This window comes from Callionymus lyra, chromosome 1 (genome assembly GCF_982586985.1).
Source record: "Callionymus lyra chromosome 1, fCalLyr1.hap1.1, whole genome shotgun sequence".
Lineage (NCBI taxonomy): Eukaryota > Metazoa > Chordata > Actinopteri > Syngnathiformes > Callionymidae > Callionymus > Callionymus lyra.
This window is the reverse complement of record NC_141818.1, coordinates 19,320,040-19,331,193: the sequence shown is the minus strand read 5'-3', so window position 1 is coordinate 19,331,193 and position 11,154 is coordinate 19,320,040. Positions and strand designations below refer to the sequence as shown.

At 40.2% G+C, this 11,154-nt stretch overlaps 1 protein-coding gene across 1 annotated transcript; it reads left to right on the top strand.

Annotated features, from left to right (window-relative positions):
* The first annotated feature begins 1,994 nt into the window (after positions 1–1,994).
* unm_hu7912 (un-named hu7912) lies at positions 1,995–11,014 on the top strand. The gene is made up of 2 exons (XM_087796155.1): positions 1,995–2,471; positions 6,587–11,014. Exon 2 carries the CDS (start codon positions 6,633–6,635, stop codon positions 9,825–9,827), a length of 3,195 nt encoding a protein of 1,064 aa, XP_087652281.1. The 5' UTR covers positions 1,995–2,471; positions 6,587–6,632; the 3' UTR covers positions 9,828–11,014.
* The last annotated feature ends 140 nt before the right edge of the window (positions 11,015–11,154 follow it).

Sequence of the window (11,154 nt, the reverse complement as noted above, 5' to 3'; positions counted from 1 at the left end):
TTGCAGGGATCGCTCGTGATGGATTAGCAATAAAAAGTACATTTCGAGGGAGCGTGATGTGTGAAAAGGCTCGGCGTCTTTTTGCACAGTGAGTCTGTAATGATTGCTGTCTAACATTAGGCGCCTCAGTAAGCAGTTTTCCTCCAGCGGTCACATGTGCCGAGCTGAGGCGCACCGCCAGCTGTCCCCGACATCAATTACAATGCAGACGCTGTGTCGAGGTGAGACTGTGGGCCAGATGTGTGCAGCACAGGGAAGCCATAGAAGAGCTGGGTGAGATTCAAGGTTGAAGCAGTGGCGTGATCGATGGAGCAGATGGAGATTAAAGGCCTGATAGTGTGAGATCAATGCTGTTATGGCGGCAACTTCTTCTCTTTATTCTCAACTGCCCATCTTGAAAACTGTTGTGATGTAATGTTTAAATGTGAGGGACGCTGTTGAGACTAGGATCTGTAACAGTTCAGGAGCCTCTGGAACTTGAGTTCTCTTCATCTTGCTGAGAAGATGGTGGGACAGTGGTCTCAAAGCAAAATGAACAAAACGCCTATTATGATCCAAATCTAGCAAGTTAACGTCTATATTATGTGTTTACTCTTTTGGGGAAAATTCATTGTCTTGGTTTAGTCTTGGTCTTGAAAATCTCTGGTCTAGGTAGTGTGTTGGTCTTGATCTTGAAGTCTTCGGCTTGACTTTGTCTGTCTTGATATTGATCCTGAAAAGTCTTTGTCTTGATTATGTTTCTATTTATATTCATCTTGAAAAGTCTTTTGACGTCTTTTATACATTATTATTTGTTGCCTTCAGGAGACAAATATATAAAGAGAAACAAGTGAATTCCTCTACTTTAAAAGGATACTGAATCAGATTGTTTAGCATCAGCTCCCATATTTTCAATATATTTTGCAAGATACTAAGTTCAACTATGTAATCTGTAATGGTAATACAGCCTTTCTGAAGACCACAAGATTTTCCCTTTTTCCACACATTTTTACATGTTATCCTAAAGATGCATGGTGTACTCATATTACTCTCCTTTTTATGTATGTTTTTGTGGACGTATACTTTATTAATTTTTCCTTTAGATAATCTAGGAGATTTAAGGAACTGCAAAAGTTATGGGTTAACTTGTTTTATTTTGTTGTAGTTTTTGACTCTGCTATGTCTGAAATTCGTATTCCTTGCATCACATAGGAAAGACTATCAACATTAAAAAATTAAATTTAGTAAAAAAAGGTTGTTTTGAATTGAGTAGATTTATAGACTGGTCAATCTTACTACTTGTACATCATGACCCTTGTGCATGTGTTTGAGTGTTCCATAAATACATATGCAGTGGCGGAGGTCCTTTACCTTGACCCAGGCCATGTAAGGGATACCTCAAACACTCAATTCCATTAGGGGCCACATTTATACAGTTGTTGTGAACGGCCGTCACACAAAAAAGCTAAAATCAAGCTAAATATATCGTTTTGTTGTATTTTATAGATAGATAGATAGATAGATAGATAGATAGATAGATAGATAGATAGATAGAACTTTATTGATCCCTCAGGAGGTCTCCTTTGGGAAATAGTTTTTTCAATTAGAACACAGCAATACAGACAATATTCGTAAAAATAAAAATAAGAACAAGAACAAAGAAAAATAAAAAGAAAGAACATCATGACACAATCTAAGTCTAAAGAGGGATCAATAAAGTTCTACCTTACCTTACCTTACCTTAAATATATAAAACATAGCTCAAAGACAAATATAGGTTTTAATAAAAAAAAACGAAAACATATTCATGCACTTGCAATTTTGTTTTATTTTATATTGACTTAAATCTTTGTGAGGGGCAATACATACTCAAAAATGACAAATACGGAGAACAAATCTCCATAAACTAAAAACCATAAAAAATACTACATAATCTTATGAGAGCCACATTATCACAGGCAAATTGGCTCATTATTTAATTTTAATTTTTTATGAATAATTGCTGTTTTGCTCTGTCTAATTGAAAACAAAAAAAAAATCCCGAAGGAGACCTCCTGAGGGATCAATAAAGTTCTACCTAATGTGGCCCCCAGGCCATGAAAACAAAACATTGATCTTCAATCTCATCTTAAAGGAAACTTAAAGAAAAACCCAGTACTTGTAACCAGCATGTACAGACCTCCACAGTGCTGGAGACTGCAGTGCTGCCCCGCGTAGTCACCGGCCCCCCCTCCCTCCCTCCCCTCCCCGCAGAATCACGCACACAGCCCCGCCCCCAGAGGCGCAGCTGAGACTCACGCCTCCTCCTCCGTTCCCTCCATCAAACCCTCACCATCACAGATGAAGGGGACGATCATCGTCTCCCACCATGTAAGGCAGCGTGAAAAGGACCAGAGCTCCGGCGGAACTGCGGCAGGTGCAGCGGACTCTCTCCACTCTCCCCCCGGCGGCTCCGCGTCACAATGAACCCCGCGTCACTCCTGGAACACACGGTAGGACCGATCACCTGCGACACCGTTTTATTGCTCACTTCATCCCCTTTTTCACGTCCTGGTTTGAACCCGCTGCGTATTTTTTTCTCCTCCCATGATGTCATGGTGTCGTTGCTCAAAGGCAGCGGGTCAGGCGCTGGACGCAGGGCCGAGAAAAGAAAAAGCGCTTTAAGTGCGTCTCACTGAGCCTTCATGTCATATCAGGCTGGACTGGAGTCCTCGGTTCCAACATCACACGTCAACTAGCAAGTTGTGATACTAAATATCCGCCTCAGGCTTTAAAAAAAAAGTAAACTTCTATAGCTATTTTCCACTTTCAATTGTGATTCCTCCACGGTTTTTACACTCTGATTTTTTTCTTTTTTTTGGCCCACTACGTGCAAGTGGAGGAGTCTCTACATTGGTGTCTTTGCTGTGTGCTGTAGTCATGGAGACAGGACCAGGCATGTGGTTTGAGACTCCTGCTATTGAGGAGCAGCAATGGAGCATGAAGAAGATGAAAGAAGTGTGTAGCTTTTATTTCATTCTTTAGAATAATGATTTCAATTTATTCCACATCTCTAGTGGATCGTGCTGTCAAGACATTTGCCCCCCGATGGTTTTTTCCTCTCTCTCCAAAACATCATCTTAAAATCAATCATGTTTCGATATAATTGAACTCTGTGGTACAAGTGGTTTGTTTGTGCAAGTGATTCAATTGTGGGGAATCAGGCCGATTGTTAATGACGCTCTGCGTGTCGCCACTTTACACCAGGCCAGCCATTTTGTATCACTTAATAACATGCTAACATCCATTATGGCTGGAAAATCCTGGCAAACGTCTTCAACCAGAATACTCTTGTTCAATTGTACTACATATACAATAACATTTTTCGATGGTTTTGATACAGAATACAACTTATAAAACTAGTTTCTCATTCGAAAAAAATATTGTGAACTCCCTGTATTTGACCATCTCTCACTGAATCAGACCCAATCCACTCCACTACCATCTGGTCTTGGGTCTTCCCCAAGGTCCGTCACAGTTGGACTTCAGGAGGTCACCTGGTCAACTTTTCTTTGGAAAAAAGTGTCCAGCTAAGAGGGTCCGTGGACCAGATGGAGAGCTTCTATCTCTCGATAAGGGTATCCTTGAACCCCTCAGTCAAAATTGGCCGAAAGAACCTGGAAAGCCTGGGTGGAGACATGTGAACCTGACCGACACAAATCAAATATTTTTATAAGTGCCAACTAAAATGAATTGATAATACAATGACATTATTTGAACGCGTGTAATGAAAGGTTGATGTGATCAGACTTGATATGTATCGTGAGATTAGTAGTTAGTAGGAACAGATGGCAACCTGGGGTTTGTTTGTGGGTGTCTGCCAACCAAAACACCCCTAGTGTTTTTGCATGTGTGTGTATGCAACTCACCCACACATTTAATCAGTTTTTGTTTTTAATAACTATATTTGAGCTAGCATTACACTAAACGCTTAAACTACAAACCAAAGAAACTAAATAATCTTTTAAAGAGAGAATACACATCATATTTTTTCATGGTTAAACAGAACAAAACGTAAATGTAAGCACAGATCAGAAAAGTTTACTCTTGGTGATGTGATTAGTCTGACGTTCATTTTTGCTTCTATTAATTGAGTCACTGTGAGGAGATGGACTTAAAAATAAAAATAATGGGGTGAAGAAAGATATTTGCAGAAGTCAGTAGCAAGTTCTTGTCAGTTCTTCTTGGTAAAGTTGGTTCAACGGGCAGGAAAGAATGCTGTTAGCAAATTAGTTTCTATTGTTGATTTCTTTCAGCAAAAGTTAATGAACAACACTCCAGAAAGACGCATGATTCGTAATGAATAATTAATTAATCAATGAGGATTGAGAAAAAAAGGTCTGTTAAAGCTTAAGCCTGACCCTGGGGCCAATTGTGTCCATTATTTAGAGTTCATGTAGCCATTGTTCTTTTTATTTGTAGCTCTAAAAGACGAAACAAACTAGTCAATTTATGCGATTACATCAGTATTATTTGAGAATACTTTGTCAATCTTATGATAATTCTACAAGGTTGTGTTATTAATAGTAAGAAGTGTTCAGATATTCATATTTTCTGTCTTGTGACAGACTAATTCATAAATTATATAAAATGAATCAATCACTATCTATCCATAAATCCAAAGTTGGCACATCTCTCTACAGAAATGTCTTTGTTGTTCTTGGTCAATGGCAAAAAAAAAAGATTTCAATAGGAAAATTAGTTGTACGTGTTTTAAACTCAAACTGCCTATAACATAAATGAAATGCCCAAAGTCCAGCCCCAGGGGCTTTTGGCAGCACTTTAGAAAATTTCATGAGCTCCAATATTAACAGTGTTGTTCAACCAAATAGTTATAAAAAAGTAAAAGAAATAAAAGCTTGTTATGAAAAGATCAAAGGAGAAACATGAAAACACTTACTTTCAGAGCTATTCATGGTCAAGCTCTTCCTTACATCACTGATCTGATCCAGCCTTACACTCCAGCTCGGGCTCTGAGGTCTGTGGATCAGAATCTACTGATGGTTCCTCGCACACGGTTCAGGACCAGAGGAGAGAAATCCTTCCAGGCTGTTGCTCCTAAGCTTTGGAACGATCTTCCTCTCTCTTTGTGTTTGATGGATCTACTGACTCCTTCAAGAAACATCTGAAGACATTTTTATTCGTGCAGGCTTTTCCCTGAATTTTCTGGGACACCTGTCTTTTTCCCAGTGTTATCTTGATCTTTTTAGTATATATTTTTTGAATTGTTTAAGCGCTTTGTGACCCTGTTCAAAAAAGCGCTCTATTAATATAAATTACTTACTAACTTACAAAGTAAGAACTGCCCTGGAAGAAATTTTACGTTTTGTGTTAAAGTAGAGGAAGATATAGATGCTATTTTTTACTATGAATTAACTGTTCACATTTTGCCCCTGCTCACTTCATCAGATGTGGTCCTTTTCCTTACTAGAAAAAGTAAGTAAGTAAGTAAGTCGTTAGTATTTATAGAGTGATTTTCAAGACCAGGGTCACAATGCGCTTAAACAATAAAAAAATACCCAATAAAAGAAATACTTAAAAGATCAAGACAACACTGAGACAAACACAAGAGCTTCAGAAAATCAGTGAAAAGCCTGCACGAATAAAAATGTCTTGAGATGTTTCTTGAAGGAGTCAGTAGATCCATCAAGCGCAGGGGGAGAGAAAGATTGTTCCAAAGCTTAGGAGCAACAGCCTGGAAGGATTTCTCTCCTCTGGTCCTGAAGCGTGTTCAGTAACCATCAATAGATTCTGATCCACAGACCTCAGAGCCCGAGCTGGGGTGTAAGGCTGGATCAGATCAGTGATGTAAGGAGGAGCCTGACCATGAATAGATCTGAAAGTAAGAACCAGAATTTCAAAGTTGATCCTGAAAGAAACTGGCAGCCAGTGAAGAGATTTAAGGATCGGAGAAATGTGAGTTCTTCTACTAGTGCAGGTCAGAATTCTGGCTGCACAGTTCTGTATCAACTGCAGGCAAGACAGCTCCTTTATGTTAAGACATGAAAATAAACTGTTACGATAGTCTAAACGAGAAGACACAAACACATTTGACTAAACTTTGACCTATGTTCTTTGTCTTTATCTTTAGACTTAGATTGTGTCATCTTGTTCTTTTTCTCTTTATGTTCTTCTTCTTATTTTATTTTTATTTATTATTTTGTATTGTTTATGGAAAATTGCTGGCTGTTGGAAAAAACAATTTCCCGAAGGAGATCAATAAAGTTTTACCTTACCTTACCTTACCTTACATGGATAACAAGCTCCAGATCCTGTTGTGACCACAAGGTGAACAATGACCAGTAGATCACTGGAACCCTTCGTATTTGCATATAATCCAATCTGGCCCTATGTGGAAAAGGCTTGGACACGCTTTTTTTAAGGCTCAATATCTTTTAAATTCTTTGTTGGTAAACGAAATTAGTAAAAGCAATGACATTAAATGATTGCCAAGCTTCAGTCCACATATGTTAAATAAATATCAAGGTGATCTCAATTGGACTGCACATTGAACTGTAAGAATTTGTTGTCTTGCCGATCTCTTTATTGTGTTCCTCTCTTCCCACAGGCACGGCTGAATCACACTGACCTGGTAGCAGAGGGGTTCTCTAAAGATGACAAGAAAACATCCCCCTGATATCCGGGCATCCACTCTATATCGGGACATTAAACCATTTCCCACCACTGAACAGATATTTTCTCTTCACTCCTCTCAGCAATGCAACTTGAAGATGCTTGACAAGCCGGAATTAATAAACAAGAGACACTGCAGAAGCTTTGACTTCATCGAGTCACTGGATGAGCCTCAGTCTCTCTCTTCGTCAGTGGAGTATCCTTGCAAGAGGCTAGAATATCAGACGCTGAACAAAGATCAAATGTGGAATGGACTAGATCAAGCCGGACATCTTCGCTTTTCATCGCCAGATCTGTTCAACTCCAGACACTACCAGCAGCACAGCGTCCCAGATAAAAACAGCCATCTAACCTGGTCCGATTCTAAAAATAGAAGAAGATCTAAAAGCACTCCAAGAATTAAGTCCACTCTCACCCCAGTGCCCATTTCAATGTCTCCTCCAGGAACCAGCAAGGGCAGAGAAACACCGCATGCAGTGTTGGATGGTTTGAGGATTTCTGACTCACAAAGAGAGTCGTACTCCACAAACAGGGCTTTTTTGAACGAGGTCCATCCGATCAAACTGCAGCCACACACGCCGCTCTACGTCTCGGACTGCTTCGAGGAGGATAAACCAGATAAACCTGCTGTGACGCCACATGTCAGGTGCCGGGTCGATATTAAACCAGATGCTGCTGTTCTCCAGCACACATCTCGACAGGTTCCCAATGTCCGGACTGATCCTCTTTGGCAGAGGTACTCCACAGCCAGTAGCAGTAGAGGCTTGTACGTACCGCGTCACGTAATCTCGACACCAACTCCCACTCCGAGTGAGTGCTACAGTGGAGACTTCCGGCAAGGATACCAATACAGTACAAGCATGTCTCCTATCTCCTACCAGCATCCAGACCTTAGCAGAATGCCGTCACCGACAGGACCATATTTAACTCAAGAGCAAAGAGCCTACTCAAACCCAAACATTCCGACCAAATTCTTTTATACTGAAGACCCGACCCGGATCCCTCTTCAACCCTATTCCAGAGCTTACATTCAGGATGACCGCTCAAGTTTGACGAGTCATGGAAGTACAATGACCAGTCAGTACGATCCGAGGACTCGATGGGTACACACCCTTCCTGGAAGGCCGTATTATAGAGATATTATGTCGAATCGGGACACAGCAAATTCTGTTTACAGTAGACCATACTCTACAAGCGAGACCGGGTCGTATTTTTCTCAAACTCCACTGTCCAGATCATACTTCGGAGAGGACCAGAGGTTTAATCCATGCCACCAAAGTACATCAAGGTTAGTTTATTCCAAGCCGTACAATTCTTACGAGGATCAATTACTATCATCAAGGCTCTATCACACTGAGGGCCGGCGACGTCCCCGCATGTCTCAGGCTTTTTCAGATGACTGGTATCGCTCAAGTATATCTGGCTTCTCTAACCAGTCCTCACAGCTGACACCACCAGGCTTCAGACAAGACCCTGGTCTTGCCCCTTGGTTTACCAACAATGAGACCAGCAGACTAGGGGCAGAGTCCAGAAACTTCTCCAAGTCCTGGGATAATATCCTCTATCAAAGACATGACAGGGAACATCCTGACCTGCGTGGCAGAAGTTATGAGAACTTGTTTAATCAAGCCAGGCATGGAGCTAGTACAGACATTCCACCTGAGCCTGTTATCCTCAACCTCTCGAGTTCGCCAAAGCGTTATGCTGCTTTGTCACTCTCTGAAAACTCTTTAGATAGGGGTGCATGTAGTCCCTGGAAGAACTCAAAGAGTGGACAGTGGTTCGTGACTCCTGAGATTACTATTACAGACAACGACCTATGTGCAGGAAATGGCAAGCGTCGTGACGTGCATTCAGTCCGCTGGGACACCTCAGAGAATGAAAAGTCTTCTGCTCCAAGAGTAATGGTTCAGAATAATTTGGCAGAAACACAGAAAGAAAAGAAACATAACAACTTTTCTTTACAGCAGAGTCTAGAACAACTGGATGAATTGCTGGCTGACTTGGTTGTTGACTACAAGCCTCCAACAAGGAGGAAGTCGAATGAGGACCTTTTGGATCAGTTGAAATACCTGATCAATGATGACAATAAAAAAGAAGTCTCTTCTGGAGTTGACAATCTTGGATCTCTGAACACTGAGCTCCCAAGTTCTAAATCAAGTCCTGACACATTCAAAGACCCTGATAGTGGGTGCGATGCTTTACAAAGAAGTACAGAAGAGTGTTCTCCAGACCACAGCACAGACGAGGACGACACCTTGGTCTGCGGAAACAAAAACTGCAAGCGTACAGAAAGCATGTTCAATGCTTGCTTATATTTTAAATCATGCCACAGTTGCTACACCTTTTACTGCTCCAGGAATTGCCGCAGAGACGATTGGGAGATCCACAAAGAAACATGTCTCTATGGCCGTGTGAGCAGTGTGTGTCGACACGCGCTCAAGTTCTGTAGAGAGAACGCAGAGATTCACAAGTCGTTTTCTCGTCTGGCAAAGTCTGGTTTCCTGTCCAGGGGAAAGGGTGTACTCTTTCTAGGTTTCGCTAATCCTGAAACGGCAGATAATTTCCTTCAGGTTGGGATGGAAAGTCTTGTCATGTCCCCCACATATTTGTCCCTAAGAGAGCTAGATGGGTTCAAGGACAACCTGGGGGATTACTGCAAAGAACTGCAGCAGGCAGGTATCGATTATGACCCAAGTGAATGTTTCCTTTTGAATGTATCCATTGCTGTTGGCGAACTAGTGCCTAATAGACCTTCACCAAGGGTCCAAGCGCCAACGGTACGAAAATATGCAAAGGTGTCGTTGGCCTCCTCAAGCCCCGACAAAAGGGTTCTCAAGAAGGACACTGAGATGGAAACCCTCATTCTCACGCCACCACCTGGAACACCTGACATCGATAAAGAAGGGGAAGAGGGAAGAAAAGCCAGAGAAGTGTGCTTTGTTAATATCCAGCGTGAGCTCAGGACCAGGGGAGTCTTCCTTCGACATGAATACCCCAATATTTACAACCAGCTGTGTGAGTTTGTGGAAAGCAACAAGAGGTTCACGCCAACAACCATCTATCCGATAGACAAGAGAACAGGGAAGCAGTTCATGTGCATGATCATGGCGGCTTCTGAGCCACGGACACTGGACTGGGTGGGAACCCCTCACCTCTTAGATGATATTATATAGATCAGAAGTAATAAAGATGTCAATTACTCTTACTACACAGTCTGTACATAAATGACGTGATAGCAGATGAATATTTGTCCTTTTGGAACTCTGTGCTCAGATCTTCTTTCTTGCATCCTTGATTGTGATCTTGCTCTACATTGTGACACGACATAACACACGTGCATTACATTCACTAATGGACTTTTTCAGACTCTCCAAATATAATGTTAAGCATACTTGAATGATACGAACTCAGTGGAGCCTGCATGTTACAAGGCACCAACACAACTTTTTTGGTGATAGTGACAAAAATATACAAACTGAAGCACACATTATTTATTACCCAATATCATGGCCTTTGTCCATCAGCACAACATGTTGCAGACTTGTTTTAGCCCCAAGTATGATGTTTGGTTTTTGTTCTACCTTGATTAAGTGGAAGTAATGCCTGATATTTTGTGCATTCCTTCTTGAAAATATCAGCTTTAAGTGGATATTTATGTTAAATTTATATGTATATTTTGTTAGCTCAAAAAGTACAATCATCATATTATTCTACCTTTCTTATGAATTAGTTCATATTTGATTTATTTTATAATCCAACTCTGTGTAATTTTAAGTAGGTTGGTTTAAAAGTGGCCTTTATAAAGAAAATGGGGGAAAAAAAGATGCATTTGACGCATAGAAATGTATATATTTACTGCAAGCTTGACTGGTCTTGTTATAGTTTGGAACCAACATTGTAAATGACCAATTATTTTGCTTAAAGCATGCTATTTATATTAAAGTATTTTATTATTGATGTTGCCAAATTTATTTTATGAGATACCATTTTATGCTTAGAGATGTTAAATTTTATGATAGATAATCTATATTAAATATTGAGTTATTTCAATTTTTAAGAAATATGCAATAAAAGAGCAACCTTGAATCCCACACAGTGATGTGTTATTTTTTCATTTACAATTGAATAATTAATTTAAGCCAAGTGCTGCAAAGACTATTTGCACTAAGTCAATATGAATCTAGAATGAGAGTAAAGCACTGAACCCAAATGTGATGATATTCCCCTTTCCTGTTGTATTGTAATCTAAGGTTGTTCTTTTACTTAGTTACTCTATATGGTATATCTTTGTGCAGGCCTTCCTTAACTTTCTATTTTGTGATGTTTATGGTCTACAAATGAAATAAATGGAGTTTAACAAATGGTTCATTTTGCGAATGTTTTCTTGAGGAAAAATGAAATCCCTGGGTGGTTGAGAAAACAATTATTCTCAATTATTTATCATAGCAAATAAAATGCAAAGACTTTAAGTTCTCACTTTTACATTTATATTGAGTTTAA